Raw genomic sequence first — 16,419 nt, forward strand, 5'->3', positions numbered from 1 at the left:
TGACTATATTTTCTTGCCCCTCTTTTTTTGTTTTTTCTTCTTTTCCAAATTAACCTGTGAGCTTAGTTTCCCTGGTACTAAGTAAATTATGCAATAAAACTGGAGATAGCAGCCAACACATTCACATCTGGATGCCTGAAATTGTGGATGAACACAGTAAAAGCTCCTGTAGTTTGTAGGTAGAATTTACTGCACTCACTTCCCAGCCGTTCAGACTAGAAGAACATGTTGTATGAGAAAATCGCAATTTTTTGCACTCCTGTTTTTTTTAATCTAGAAGACTAATCACTTTTTAGACACAAGTGAATTCAGCTTTGCAAGTCATTAGACAAATACTATCCCGCCCATTTTAGAGATTGGAAACCTCAGGTCCAGAATCATTTAGGGATGGAGCTTCTTACCCTAAAACCAGTCCAATCTGTGCACTGTAAGCTACTATTAGGTATATTTAAAGATGGAAAATAATCTGTTTTATTAGAGTATTCATAAAAATATATGCAATTAGGGAACAGATTTAATCTGCTTGCCTCACCTTCCTTTGCTCTGACCACTGTAACACACTGTCTCCTAAACCCTGACCACAAACAGAGGGAAAGATGTACACAGACTTGACTTACCTCTGGATAAGTAAGGGAATACACTGTACAGTTCAGAGTGTAACAAGTAAATTGCTTCTCTACAGTGTGTTGGTATTCTGGGAGTCTAACTGTGCCTCACTCATTCATGTGAATTAATAAATGTGACTATGATGATTTATTTCAGTACAAATTACTTCCTGCTATCAGTAAGCATAGCAGAGTCCAGCTCCAGGCTGGATACTCAGGACCTTAACGAATACCAGCTTTTAAAAGCGTCAGTAAAACCTACTTGGGATCCCATCAAACTCAAGTGCCCATGTTAGTTATTCTCAATTATTCTAACTATAAGGACATGTCAGGTACACAAAAGACACGATTCAGACAGCATGACTGCCCTAAAATGGTAACTTTAGCATAATGCACCTGACAGAGAAAAAGCAATAATAGCTATTTTGGGAACAAAAGAAAAATACAATGGATCTGATGACTAAGTGCTCTGGTCCCCAATGTAAAAGTAAAGTAGATCCCTGTCGTATTTAACTTGATTCCTTTGAATTAAACACTTCCATTAAAAGTTTCCCACAGTAGCTTTAATATTTAATTATGTATTCCACCAAAGGAAAGAACAAAATCTTTGCAAAGGGTTTTTTTGTGCATGTGAAATATTTATCAGCATATCTCTTTGGACAAGTATTTTTATCCCCTAGGCTGGGAAAAAGCTTCCATGTACAAATCAGTTTCAAAACATTTTATTTTACAGCTTGAAAGTTTTCTTTACTTCAGCACCTCATGCCGTGACTTTGTTATTTCACTTGTTAATGAATGGTAATTAAATCTCTTTTGGCTGAAAAGGTTGGAGGGCTCCTGCTGTATTACAAAAACAATTTCTGAAAGTTACAAAAATGCCCAAGTGTCTAGAAATTAAAGAGCAAAGTTTGCCATGTTTTGAGTCCAAGTTTGAATGCTTCGAAGGATTTATGTGGGAGAACAGCATGTCCCAGTCAGTGTGTACAGTCTCCCCAGTTGAACAGACATAATTATGTCACTTTGTGTCTACCAGAGTAAACAGAATTGCATTCTTAATAATGTACATTGTGGCCACAAAATTCCTTGATCTTACTAACAACTCTAGCAAACACTGCATAAACCCTATTATATACTACCTGCACAAAGAACTGCTACATGTGTACATCTAAGTAAAGACTTGTTAATTTTGCATTTGCTCAGTAGGGCTTGAAACAGCAGCCTATTAATTTTTCTTCTTTTTTGTTTTCTCATTTCTTCCAGGTGCTTTGAGTCAGAAGATAAATGGAGTGAGTGCTTACAACAGAGGTAGATAAAGGGGAAATAACTACATATTAAGGCATTTTGTGGTGTTACAGTGCTAAATAGAGACACAGTATTGAAGAAGAAATATCTGCATGGTCTCCACTATTCAGTTATACCAGTGCAGGCTTCTGCTGGCATCATATGAGCAGATTTGGTCCACAGTTTGTAAATCAAAACTACACTAATTCTACTATAAAATGCCCTTTGCTGAAGGCAATACAGTGATTTTGGAGGGAAAGTTGATTCTGAATTTCTTTTAAAATTACAGTTTCTGAAACAACCCAGCACAAAATAGAGTTTAACAAGTAACTGGGAACAGGAATGTGATGAGATGAGTCCATTCCTAAGCTGTAACTTTGGGAAGGAGCCTGCTGAGAGCAAAGCCCCCTCCGGTGAAGCGAGGAACATCAGACCTGAGGCGTGGAAACTCAGGCTCCATGTCAGCCAAGGATCGCTCCTTCTCCCTTTAAATAGAAACAAAGAAAAGGAAAATATATATTTCATTCTGCAGCCCAGTGATGTTTACAAACTAAGGAAATCTGTGTCCTCCAAAGTTTCTTTGATCCAACCATGTATCAAGAGATCATTAAAAAAATTGTTGATTAAAGCCTGTTACGCCAAACTGCCAAGACTAGGTGTCTGTTTGGATCTAATTACAAGCCTACTGATGGTTTTTGGAATTATTAAAAATTAGAAATAAATGAGCTCTCTTCGTGCTACTCCCCAAAATGGTCAGAGCACCTCATTAGAGCAAGTTTGTACATGAGCTCTGTGACTGCAGCTTTCTAATCACCATCCCATTCTAGCAAGTATGTGCCTGTTTTCAAACAAACAGCTACATTCATCAAAGGTGCAATGAGGAGATATTTTTTCTTTGTTGAATTTTAACGAATAAATAGCGTTATCTGTCTTCACATTTTAACAAAGTTCTAGTGATAATTACCCTGCCTGTGACATTTGCAGAAAACTATCAGTGTGCTGCGGGTGCACTGATAGCCCCAGGAGGTTGTTCCATCTGAGGATCCAGGAGGGCTTGAATTTGACGGCCTTAAGAGGAGGGAACAAGGGGTAGCAAATATGAAGAGCAGTATTTCTAACTCACTGTGATATACCTGGAAGTTTCAGAGAAAGTTCCTGAGATATTTAAAATTAACCAAGTGGAGCTTTATGAAGTCCTAGTTTATCACAACAGCAGAGGTCTCAAGGCTTTACAAAGAAGGTCAGTGCCATTACTTTTATTTTTCAGTCATTGAGACTGAGACACAAATGTGAGTGCAACCACACTTTTGCAAAATCTAGTCTTGTCACATTAGTACCCTTTCTCAGACCCCAGTAAGAGAAAAGAAAACACTTCCTGAAGTTACTAATTTTCTCTTTGTCCCTAAATAGCTGTGTTGGGAGAGGAGGAAGTTCAGAGAAACCCTGTAGGCTGATAGTTATGCTTCCTTTTCCAAATTTAACCCCTATGGAGGTGGGAAAATAGGCAAAAGATGGCACAGATTAACTTAACCATGAAAACCATTTATAACTGTATTTAATTGTATCAGTGTGGCACTAACGCATGTGCCAGCTGACAGCACTAAAAACTAACATGCTATATTTAGATGGCTCATCCTATCTCACTATTGGGCTTCCAACTTTGGGGAGAGAAAATGATCCAGAGTCCATGCTCATTCTTTCTTCATGCTCCCATGGAGACAGCCAACAGATGTGCTCATCAGTATGGAAAATTCTATGCAGACAAATACTGTAATATTTTATGCAGAATTAATGTGCAAGCAACCACGTGCAAAAGCTCCCAGTTACTACTGACAGCCCTTAGTGCAGTTATTTACATATATAGGACTGCAGGATCAGGTCTCTGGTGTGGATTTAAGCTTCGTATTTTCTCACCGATCCTTATCAAGATCAAACTGGAACCCTGGTGCTAGAAGCAACTAGGAAAAGTAGTGAAGCAGAAAGGGTGCAAGAAGCAGAAGGAAAGAATGGGACAAGTGAGAAAAAGAAAGCCTAAGACATCTGGGAAAGACAACAGAATCAAAGAGTAGAAAAAGAGGATTTAAAATTCACAACCAAAATCTTAAATATTGGATTTTCATCTTGAACACAAAACAACGCTAAATTCTTGTTGCCACTCATTATATTCCTTCAGCATCCCATGGAAAGCTGCATTAGTTCAGTATCAAGACTTTAAATCACAAACCAGAACTGTCTTGCGGAAATCAATAAAAGCTTTAGATGATACCTTTGTGTGAGGTTATCTGAGAGTATTACTTCTCTTTCACAGCAACGCTATTAATGCTGTTGTCCTGACAGCATCCTCTTTTTATTAGCAAAACTAGCCACATTTATTTCAGACATGATGTTAACATTAGCCAGCATGATAGAAATCAGGTCAGTGGTTTTGTGTCAGCTGGGATTTAGAGCAACCTGAAACTGTACGAATCAAATGGCCCTGGCTCTTTGGCTACCATCTACAGACCAGGCAGTGCCTGTCCAGCCCAGGCTGAGGCAGGAACGATGGGGAATGGCTGTATGTCAGGGGTGAAGGACTCCTTGGGGAAGGATCTGGATGCACAACAGGCTCTCTCTATTGCAGCAAACGAAAGACATGTCACGCACAATTGGCAGTTTGGAGAAGGAAGGCTGCACAACAAGGTTGCTTCCTTTGCACTGCTGCTGGGCAACCCAAAGGACAGTCTAGAGATGACAGAAACTGCAGTTATCCCAGACTAATATGCCCATTTATGCCTTGGGGTGTGCATATCCTTCAAAGCAGTATGTAATCCAACAGATTTGACTGGGGAACAAAACAATGAGGGTCAGAGTACAGCAAAGCCCAGCACCTGGCCACCTCTTGGCTGCCACAAAGTCAGGGCTGACAGCACAGTGCTGGTAGCTTCTGAGACTGAGGTGGGAGCAAGGAGATGCTATCATCCTGCAGAAGCAGTACTTCCAAAACACAGATGTTACAGAGACATCATGCTCATTGGACTACGGCCGTGCCTGCCCACAAGAACAACCACCTGACAAGGTGCACTAATGGCAGGTATCTATCCTGAACCTCTAAACAGGGTATTGAGTCTGGCACTAATTGACCTGCAACACAAAATTCCATTCACTGCGTATGATTAACAGACCCAAGTTCAGTCACCATCACCTCACATAATATTTTGGTTTTACTTTAAAGCAGTTATGCCCCTACAAGTTTGGTTTTTTCAATGGTTATAACAGGAATTAATTCTAGGTATGATATAACAACAAAACATGGGTAAATTTCTTCTCATCTGATGAACGGAAAGAAACATGATGCCAGGGTCCAAAATGGAAATATTAAAACTATTGTGAAGAGGATACTAAGCTGCTGGAAATGGATTATCAGGCATTATGGTAGCCTCACATATTGATTCTAAAGCTCCAGGAAGGCCATTAGCACTGCACAATTGTTGCTAATTCCAAACATTAAGGTAACATTATGCAATTCACAGATGGACAAAAGTCACTGTTTATCACTGGCTATTTTGCTAATTTAGTCATCAAAACTGTTTGCTGGCTGAAATATGATTAAGGAAGAAATAGATACAGGCAGTTTTGAATTATGTTCAGCAATGTAGAGAATTCTTGGCTTTAGTGTGTGAGGAAGAGACAGGCTGAGGATGGAAAGCGGTGGAAAGACAAAAGGCATACACAGAAAAACTTGGTAACAGATCGTGTCATCTGACTGCAGAAATCTAAGAAACCTCTCTTTAAATGTAAAGTCCAGTAACTAATAGTTTTGGTGTCCCAGCTTGGAGATTCATTATCAGAATAGTCTCATCTCTCAGACTGCAAATTAAGTCACTTTAATGGGCCAGAAATTGGGCAACTGAGATCCTAGTCATTTTCTTTTAATCAAGAGGAGCAGTTGAATGCTCAGTTGTGGACTGAGAGTAGCAGGGAGGTGCCATCAAGCTGCTACTGGTTAAGCAGAGACAACTACCTACAGGAAAGTTCTTAGGCTCTATCAAAAGGGTAAGACATCTGGCAAAGCCAGACTCCGAGCATTGCTCACTGTCCTCCATCTGGATGTAGGAAGGGAACAAGAAGCAGACAGGAAATGCTCATCCCTACAACTATCGGCAATGATGTCTGTCACCAGAAGGGGATAGTCATCAGTCACAACTATCACATTTTGGAAACAACGACATTGTTCTTGCACCAGGATTAGGTAGTTGCCACTTGAAGAAAGGTTGGCCCCCATATCAGATGCTGTTTCATAATTATAACTTGTGAAATGCATTGAGGTCCTCATAATGCTGAGGATCTCTCATATTTGAAAAGTCATGGCAGTCAGGTGAAGTCCCTGGTGACTTGAAAAAGGGAAACCTTGCACTCATTTTTAAAAAGGGTGGAAAAGAGGACCCTGGGAACTACTGACCTGTTAGCCACACCTCTGTGCCTGAGAAGATCATGGAACAGATCTTCCTAGAAGCTATGCTAAGACACATGGAGGACAGGGAGGTGATTCAAGACAGCCAGAATGGCTTCACCAATGGCAAGTCTTGCCTGACCAACCTAGTGGCCTGCTATGATGGAGTGACTACATCAGTGGACAAGGGACAAGCTGCGGATGTCATCTACCTGGACTTCTGTAAGGCCTTTGACACAGTCTCCCACAACATCCTTCTCTCTAACATGGAGAGATACAGATTTCATGGGTGGGCTGTTCAGTGCATAAGAAATTGGTTGGATGGTTGCATCCAGAGGGTAGTGGTCAATGGTTCAATGTCCAGATGGAAATCAGTAACGAATGGTGTCCCTCAGAGGACAGTACTGTTTAATGTCTTCATCAATGACATAGACAGTGGGATTGAGTGTAGCCCCAGCAAGTTTGCAGACGACACCAAGCCGAGTGGTGTGGTTGACATGCCTGAGGGAAGGGAAGCCATCCAGAGGGACCTGGACAAGCTCAAGAAGTGGGCCCATGTGAACCTCATGAGGTTCAACAAGGCCACACACAAGGTCCTGCACATGGGTCAGGGCAACCTCTGGTAATAATACAGGCTGAGGGATGAAGGGATTGAGAGCAGCCCTACTAAGAAGGACTTGGAGGTACTGATGGATGAAAAGCTGGACATGACCTGGCAATGTGCGCTCATAGCCCAGAAAGCCAACCACATCCTGGGCTGCATGACCAGCAGGTCGAGGGAGGTGATTCTCCCCCTCTACTCTGCTCTCGTGAGACCCCACTTGGAGTACTGCATCCAGCTGTGGGGTCCCCAGTACAGGAAAGACATGGACCTGTTGGAGTGAGTCTAGAGGAGGCCACAAAGATGATCAGAGGGCTGAAGCACCTCTCCTGTGAAGGCAGGCTGAGGGAGCTGGAGTTATTCAGCCTGGAGAAGAAAAGGCTCTGGGGAGACCTTATAGCAGCCTCCTAGTACCCAAAGGGGGCCTACAAGAAAACTGGAGAGGGACCGTTTACAAGGGCATGGAGTGATAGGACAAGGGGTAATGGCTTTAAACTGAAGGAAGATAGCTTTAGATTAGATATAAGGAAGAATTTTTTTACAGTAAGGGTGGTGAAACACTTGAACAGGTTGCCTAGAGAGGGTAGATGCCCTATCTCTGGAAACATTCAAGGTCAGGCTGGACGGGGCTCTGAGCAACCTGATCTAGTTGAAGATGACCCTGCTTATTGCAGGGGGTGATGGACAATATGACCTTTAAAGGTCCCTTCCAATCCAAACTATTCTATGATTCTATGGTTTAATGTGAGAGACCAGACACTAATCTGTGTCCTCTGGGCACCATCTCACTGGTATGAATAATTTAACTGGACTGCAGAACATGTCAGCAACATCTCTGCTGGATGTTCTTGTCCTGGCCATAGATCATGGTAAATCTAAACCAGACTGAAGTAATATGAATTATAACATTCAGGAAAATTAGGCAATAATATTGTATCACCTTAAATTTGGACACGTTCTGATCAAAAGGGTAAAGCAGGTTCTAAAAAACCCTAGATTATGCAGAAAGTTGGGTACATAAAACTTATTTTCCCATACCTGGCCTGTTGTTCCTTGCGTTTCTGAGCTAGATATTTCTTTTTCACATTCAGAAGCTCGTTGGCAAGTCTTTCAATTTCATATTTGTATTCTTGGCTCTGTGATTCATACATATTCAATTCTGAGGACAAAACCTAACAAACAAAAGGCAAAAAGCAGAAACTGGAGATGTTAGTTTCATTTACACATTAGTACTTTTACAAGCACTTTTTCCTTTCACATTTGACAATGTAAGACATCACCATTTTCCACCACATCTCATTTTCTCTCGTGATGTTTCATCTGATCACCTCTGTTCACCTAAGGACAATTTACAAAATTAAGGCTATATGCCATTTAACCACAATAAAACATGTAAAATGTGCTCCAAGAATTATCGGAATGGTATTAATACATACATTAGCTTTTAATGTTCTGGGACAGAAATCTAGGTGAAAACCCAAAATGAAGGATTTATTTAATAATAATGGGTTTTATTCACTGGGATCCACTTTGTTATATGAAGTAATTCAATCCACACAGGCAAAGTAGTACCAGGCAGTGTAAATATGAATACAACACCACTTTCATGTGAATCAGTAAACTTAAAGAAAGTAGGAGCATGCATAGTGTGTTTTCCTTCTTTAAGAAGGAGAATAGCTTGACCTAGCACCACAAAATGGCATGCACACCAATACGCTACAGCATACTGTGCCTGAAATACACAGTAGCAATTGACTGCATTAAGGACAAATGGGAACCGTATGGAAAACTTCAAATCACATTCAGTTTAGCTAAACTTTGGCTTCTATTTTACATTTTCTACATTGTTTTTCTTCTCCGTGGAAAGCTAAGATTTGCATAACAGCCTCTTTGTTTCCTAAGGGCCCATCTGCTCCTGCATTTTTTTCCTCATGGTTAGTATAGACGTGATTATGATGAGTGAACAGGAGATGATGACTTCAACAGAGAGAGGAGCTGTAGAAGTAGATGAACTCCTGGGGAGGCTGATCTTTCATGCAGGCAAGAACAAGGGAAGATCAGCTCATTCTATCAAAGAATCACTTTTTTATATCAAGCTTTCAAAGTTTTCCACAAGATTCCTTCAGAACCATGAAATCCCCCTTTCTAGTGACAAGGGGTTAGGACAAGTTACTCCTATCATCCCTATAAAAGTTGTCAGTCTAATATACATGTATGCATTGCAAGAGAAATAACAAGAAGTTAAGACTGGATTCTTAATATATTCCCACTAGTTTGTTAAAAAGAAAATAAAATGGCTTTGATTTGCTTATTGAAGGTCTTAACAGTTCAAGAAAAGGGAAGGAGAATAAGCTTAATGGAAAACTGATGGTGTCCCAGAATGCCCACGCACAAAAAGCATTTACAGCATTGTGCTGCACCCTCATATTCTAATAAGACTTTTCGTCTATTTTAATGAAACAAACTAGCATAATGTGAAAAAAAGCTCTTCTACTGCTATTGGTTCTCCCTTAGGGAGATGCAGTATTAATCTTATTTTCCTGATCTAATATATATGCACACTGATCATCAAAAATCTTCCTGAAGCCTCGCCCCCCAGGATCGCTGGTGAAGTCATTCTGCAATCCTGGCAGCCTCTCAGCCAGAGATAAAGGGCACCTCTTACTTTCAGCTGTTTAGTCTTTTCTCGGAGAGTGTGCCGGTAGAGCTGCAACTGTTCTGCAGCTTCAGGTCCAGGCTGCCGGGCCAAGACATGCTTCAATTCCACATACAGTTTCTCCTTTTCCTAAGAAAAAGACAAGAAGAAGAGCTCTTATAAAACTAATATAGCAGCAGCAGCAGCACAACCTGTGATGAAATCAACCTCACTGAAAAATGCAACTCAATCAGGAAGATATTTGCAGAAACAAATCTGCCTGTGTGTCAGTCTTTCCTCACTAGCCATAAGGTATTTAAAGTTGTTGTGATAGCAGTGGGAGAGCTCATTAAGAGAAACAGCCAGCTACTTCGAACCTCGAATGAAATACTCTTAAACAGTCATCAGTGAGCATGCTCTACCACAGAGAACATAAAACAGTCACTGGAAAAGTATCCAGGGGTTGGAAATTAATTACTAGTAACTGTGCTTTTTGCAATCTTTCTTCTTATGAGCTGCATTACCTTACATTAAGGATCATAGGTTCACCCAACAGGATGTGAGCAGGCCATAGAAATGTCAGGGAAGGATTGTACAAAATAGTAACTCCTTCTTCCAAAGAAAATTCTGCAAAGCACTTGTACATACACACACACACACACACATATAAACCTTCAGTTTAACCTCAGGGGCACTGGGAAAGGAAGTATGAACAGCAACAACTACGACTAGCACAATTACCACCAAATAATTTCTCTTTGTCATGCATCTCCTCTTCCTTTATGTTGGAACAGTATACTTGTGGGAATTGGATATAGCCATGCCAGAACAGAAACCACACCATGGACCCACTTACAGCTTTCTGTACTAAAAGGTTGTTTTCTACTGTGTTTTGAGCATGTACTTGCTTTAGTCTGAGGAATAAAGCACTGAACAAAGCCACCTGCATAGCTTTGCACATTACAATGTTTTTAGTATCTACCCTGTCAGACTAAGATTGTGTCCTGGTTTCAGCTGAGAGGGTTAATTTTCTTTATATTAGCTAGTACGGGGATATGTTTTGGATTTGTGCTGGAAACGGTGTTGATAATATAGAGATGTTTTTGTTCTATGGACCTATTGTTGAGCAGTGCTTACACAGAGCTGAGGCCTTTTCTGCTTCTCACACTGCCCTGCCAGCGGGATGGCTGGGGGTGCACAGGAAGTTGGGAGGAGACACAGACAGGACAGGTGACCCAAACTGACCAAAGGGATATTCCATACCATATGACGTCATGCTCAGTTTATAAGGAGCTTGGGGGAAGGGGGGGGGTGGGGTGGCGTTCGGAGTGATGGCGTTTGTCTTCCCAAGTAACCATTATGTGAGACAGAGCCCTGCTTTCCTAGAGATGGCTGAACACCTGCCTGCCCATGGGAAGTGGTGAATGAATTCCTTGTTTTGCTTTATTTGTGCACACGGCTTTTGCTTTACTTACTGAACTGTCTTTATTTCAACCCACGAGTTTTCTCACTTTAACTTTTCCAATTCTCTCCGCCATCCCAATGGGAGGGAGTGAGCGAGCAGCTGTGTGGTGCTCAGCTGCTGGCTGGGGTAAAACCACGACAGATTGTTATTATTTAACATTATTTAGCAAGATCCCAGCCTTGTCTGGTACCCGGACAGCTGGAATTAAAGAGGGTTGTTTGACTGTAAGTCAGACTAGCAGACAAAAGATTTAACTGAAGACAAAAATACCAGTAAGAGGTAGGATAGGTGATTATTTACACCAGCTTTAACAAAACCCGGTTTTGCTGTCTTTTGGATAAGCTCTGTCTACAACTCTTACCACAGAATTCTTCAGTCGATATGGGACACAGTGCCATCACATCACCTAGAATTGCTACATTTGGCCTTGCTCAGTGGTTGAGCCAGGATGTTCAAAAGTGGCTTGTTGTTTTGAAGACATAAAATTCTAGGTGTCCAGTCTTCAGGAGCATAAGAAGTCCAGAGTTTCTAGACGTCAGCATTTTCTGAAAACCATGCACTATAATAATCACAAGTTGGGACCCAAAAAATGGAAGCACTTCAAATCAAAATTACTTTTTTAAGCATTGCCATTAAACTCTAAATATTACTGAGGAAGAGTTCCTTATAAAGGAAGTTGTTCACAGTTTATCTCTGGAAAAATCAAAACCTCCTGAAACTCAGACTGAAGTTCGCATAGTGGCAAAAATTAAATTGAGAATTCATTCTCAGTACAGAGTTATTATGTCACTACAAGTGGTTTCCACTACCACCTTTTCCTCCTGAGGAAGCAAGATTTTACTGCAAGTTAAAAAAAACAGCAAAAGAAAAATCTGCCTTGTCAAAATCTGGCTGGTCAGTATTAACATTCCACCCCTGAATGTCTCACAGATTTGTATTTTGGAAGAGTGTAACAGTAATTTGGATAAATATGGAGCAGTTGATGGATTGAAGGTCTTATGTGCAATTGTTTTCCAATTTATTTCTCTCCTAACCCTCTACAAGGGCCAACCAAGCTCTTCAAACATTGTGCAATGGTGTGTATAATAACCCCATTTAGAGACAAAGCATGCAATTCTATTATAAGGAGAATCTATCTTATGCAACAGAGACTCGTTAGCTGTCCGATGTATATTGTGTCCATAATCCAGCAGAGGCAGAACCAGCTGTCTTATAATGCATATCCTGTCCTTCCTTGCTAAGCGCTGTCCATCTCTTTTACATCTAGTCAATTAATTTGTCACTGGGTTACAAGCACCATATGTCAGCAAGACATTAGAAGAAAATCCTGGATACTTTTTTCCTCACCAGCAAAACTTTATATTTACAGGTCGGCATTTCTATAATTTCTGACATTTTATCTCAGGATGAAAAACAAAACAAAAAAATGCCAACAATTAATTTAAAAACAGCAACCACCAGAGTAAATCTAAATCAGTCACAAGGTACATGTGATGCTACCACCAAAAATGCATTGCTTACAGCAGGTACTTTTATCTCTACACATAAGAAATCAGGAATGCCCAAGAAAAAAAAAATCAGCACAAAATAATAAAGAAAAAAATTGGCTTCTACAATACTCTAGCTACATTCAAAGGTCAGGCAAGCTGTGCAATGTGTATTATATGCAGATATCTTATAAACAGCCAGCTATCAGATACAGCACAGAACATGTAAAAAGACCTGCAGGGTTGTCTGATGTGTGAGTTGTATTCAAAGTAGCTTTCAGTTGTACTGCATAAAATAATACCCCCAGAAGATGGATCTAGGTTGCTTTTTGTTTTGGAAACAAGTAAAATGCTTGTGCATTCCTTAAAATGTCTGAGAAACTAATGTAGCTGATTGGAGAGAAGGTATCCTGACACTGACAAGAAAATCATAAGTCAGCAATGACGATCAGCGGAATAGCAGTAATTCAAAAACAAGAGGGTAAGCTGATCTGTATGGTGCCTATTGGAAAGCAGTTAACACTGTTTTGTTCAAAGAAGAAGTTAGTAAACTCCATTTACTTCTGTTGGTGGCTGCGCAGATGATGTTAGAGAAAAAGCTACCTGAAATCCTACACCCATTGGGCAGGAATAAGTCAATCCATTGCAGCATGTGTAAGATGGGTTTCTTTAGCTTGTCCCAAACTGCCACCACTCACGCTCCCCTCCATCCCCATGCCAGGCTGCAATCACAACATACATCTTGCCAGAGTTATGTGTTCTTGAGATGAAAAGAACTTAAAGTCACAAACATGCTGTGAGGCACTATTCTTCTTGAGGAGGTGAAGGACAACCCATTAGATCTCTCTGTAACTCCATCCTTTTAAGCCTTCAGTGGTAAAAGCAATGCACATGTCTTCAGATCAGGTCTAGGCCAGTACCAAAGCTTTTCATATGAGTCTTCCCATGGCAAAATTCTCATGGAATTCAGCAGGTGTTTGACTGTAGGACTGAGCCCATAATGTCAATGAGCTTCATTGGTTTATGGCATAAACTAAACCAAGCCGATGGTGGAGAGATGAGGGTACATTCATTTTGTGTACGTAGGGCACACTGGGAGACTCAGATTGAGGGTTACAGTCAAATTTCAGGCATTCCGAAGAGAATTTCAGCGCCTCTGTGAATACCTGTGGTAAAAACTGTGTAAATAAAACTCCATATTATTTTTAGAACAGCCTTTCCTGTCTTAGATTTGTTTTCCAGGGGAGCTTCGAGGAGCCCACAGATCTGCCTTTAGGTTCGCCCATGACAATATGTTTCTGCATCCCTAAGTCTCTCGTCTATTAATTTGGGGGAGGGAGGGGATTGTTGTTTTCCCCTAAATTTAACTAGCTCCTGTGTCAGCCAGAATCCAGAGTTCTGCTTGCTCTACAGCAATTGAGAAAAAATAATTTTCTTCTGCAGAGGACTGGCAAGTATTTGGCAAATTTCAATTGATTTTTCAGGACTTGGTTGTCCTGAACTGAGTTGGCTTGGTCTACAGCAAGAAGAATCACTTTTGCCAGCACAATCCTACTGCTAAAGCAGCTATTGCTGCTGACCAGGACAGCCCAATTTGCTCGTTGTTCCCTGCCAGAGGGACCATCAGCACCATCAGACACATTCCCAAAATGACACAAAGGCATTTCACTGCTTTGACATGGAGCGCAAGGTAGGCAGCAATACTGGGACAGACCAATGCACCTGGCATTAGCTTTAAAGATAAGACTCCATTTTATATCATCTTCTCCCTCACTGTGACACTAGGAAACACCTGAAATGACCCATCTTGTTAGTTAGCCCAGGGTATCATTCTGAGCCAGAGACGATGGATGACCGTACATTTAATGAAGATGTATTCACACCAGAAATAGGCCATGAAGTCCCAGCTTCCTCGTTTTTATCAGCTTGTCTTTCCAAGTAGATAATTCAACAAATTTACCTGGCATAGCAGCACACAAACAGCCTTCTCCATCAGACACACAAAAATCCTATTGTGCACCAAAAGCTTTCTATCACACAAATTATTAAAAAAACCTACACACAAGAAATCCCAAACCCTTTGGTTCAAAGTAAATTTCATTTATGTTAGTGCCTGCCTCCTGTAATTGAGCTAAGGAAAAAACCCAACAATATAAAGACGTAGAGCAAAAGTGTGCCATGTAGTGTATGGTGGCAAACCTCAAAACATTTAACCTAGCTAAAAATCCTTATTTTAATTAGTAAGGTGGAGAAAGCAACACAGTAACTCTGTAAGCACACTACAGTTCCTCATGGCTTTGGTGAGGAAAACAAGTCAGTCAACGTGCCACAGGGGGGTTCTTGTTTATTGGCATTATAACCAAAATGTCAGCGCTATGCTGAACTCCAGAGCCATTTTGTTTACGATGCCACGCAGCAGCAGAGCATCCTTACGGGGTTGTGATCCATTTCAGAAGTGTTAAACAGGACACTGAAATCTGAATTAAATACATATGTAGACATACATATCTAGTCATACTGATTTTATCTGTATAAGCTGCACACTTATTTGTGTGTATGTGTATACCTAATAGAGTAGCTGTTGGCTCAGGACATCTATGATTAAAAGTTTTATGAGGTGTAGAAAAAATTAGCATACAGTAACCTTCACAAATTTTATAACAATAGAAGAAAGTCGCCTCCAGCACTGTGAGAAATGTGCGGCATAGACTTCCTCAATAAACACTTTTCAAAAGCTCCTGCTCTTTCTTGTCTATTCCACATCCATCAGCAAACACCTTTGCAAGTATGCAGTTCCCTACAACAGCTTGTATTTTCATCATCATCTAGACCCTCCTTTAACTGTCCAATGTGAGGTTTTTTAATTGGGCAAATTAATTCAGGCTTGAAACCAGGCACTGAAGTCCTTTCACAATGTGGCAACACTAATGCTGCATGTGACACTTGCGGTTTTCTTGTTAAAATGCTGCCACCAACTTGATGGAAAGGCTGGGATCATTTCCCTGTCTTTGATGAAATTCGCACCACTCTAGATGGAGTTAAATTAAACCTGTCTTATGACTTATCCCTCCAGTTGATAACGATGCTTCTCAAGAGCAAATCTGTTTCCTTTGGCACAGAGCAGACTGCAACAAATTGACTGGCATTTTCAAAACAGCTTAATGAGAGAGAAAAAAAACACCTCGGAGCATCTTCTAAGGTCTTCACCCTTGACTTTTTTTATAACAGTAAGAGCTGAATGCTCCATTATTACCATCTTCCAGAAACAACAAAGTACAAACATTTCCAGCTAAAGTGCAATTGTAACTTATTATTATTTTTATTATTATTGCTAGGTGCTGGTACTATTGTATCTTTCTTAGGAAATGTGTGGGAAAACAGTGGGTTTTTTTCCAACAGACAAGCAAATAGGTGACATATCCTCCTCTCCTTTCAACTCCTGAACTCCAAGACACAAGGAAAAATGGCATGGATGCCTCTTGCTGAAATAACAGCTGCAATTTCCTTTTTACTATTGACATTGCACAAGAGTTTATAAAATCATTAATCAGAGTAGCTCATTTAATCACAGTGTTTATACTTTACATTGCAGAAGATGATCAATTAATTATCCCTTGTTCTTCTATAAGTGCGAATAGGAACACACATGCACATATATACACACAAAAGAAAAGTGAGCTATTCCTTGAAGGTGAGAATTACCCTTGACATGGCATGGATTGATGTAAACATTCCAGCTATTTCCACAGTGCCTGCAGCTTGACAGTTGGACTGAAGAGAGCTCTAAACAAACCTTTGTTTCACATTCTAGTAGCATTTTTTCTTAAAAGTCTTCTGGAGGAAGGTTGAAACAAATCTGATCAACAAGGAATCTAAATATTCTAAGTTAATAAGTCTACAAAGCAAACAATGGGAA

The 16,419-nt window shown here is 40.5% G+C and overlaps 1 protein-coding gene across 1 annotated transcript in view; it reads right to left on the reverse strand.

The window, feature by feature from the left end:
• Positions 1–1,831: 1,831 nt before the first annotated feature.
• CFAP58 (cilia and flagella associated protein 58) overlaps positions 1,832–16,419 on the reverse strand; it is a 58,770-nt gene continuing 44,182 nt past the window's right edge. The window contains exons 16-18 of the mRNA XM_075757502.1: positions 9,582–9,701; positions 7,955–8,088; positions 1,832–2,371 (exon numbers count right to left, since the gene is read on the reverse strand). Coding sequence (XP_075613617.1) covers positions 2,251–2,371; positions 7,955–8,088; positions 9,582–9,701 — 375 coding nt within the window. The 3' untranslated portion in view covers positions 1,832–2,250. The remainder of the gene's footprint in view (positions 2,372–7,954; positions 8,089–9,581; positions 9,702–16,419) is intronic.

Source organism: Balearica regulorum, chromosome 7 (genome assembly GCF_011004875.1).
Source record: "Balearica regulorum gibbericeps isolate bBalReg1 chromosome 7, bBalReg1.pri, whole genome shotgun sequence".
Lineage (NCBI taxonomy): Eukaryota > Metazoa > Chordata > Aves > Gruiformes > Gruidae > Balearica > Balearica regulorum.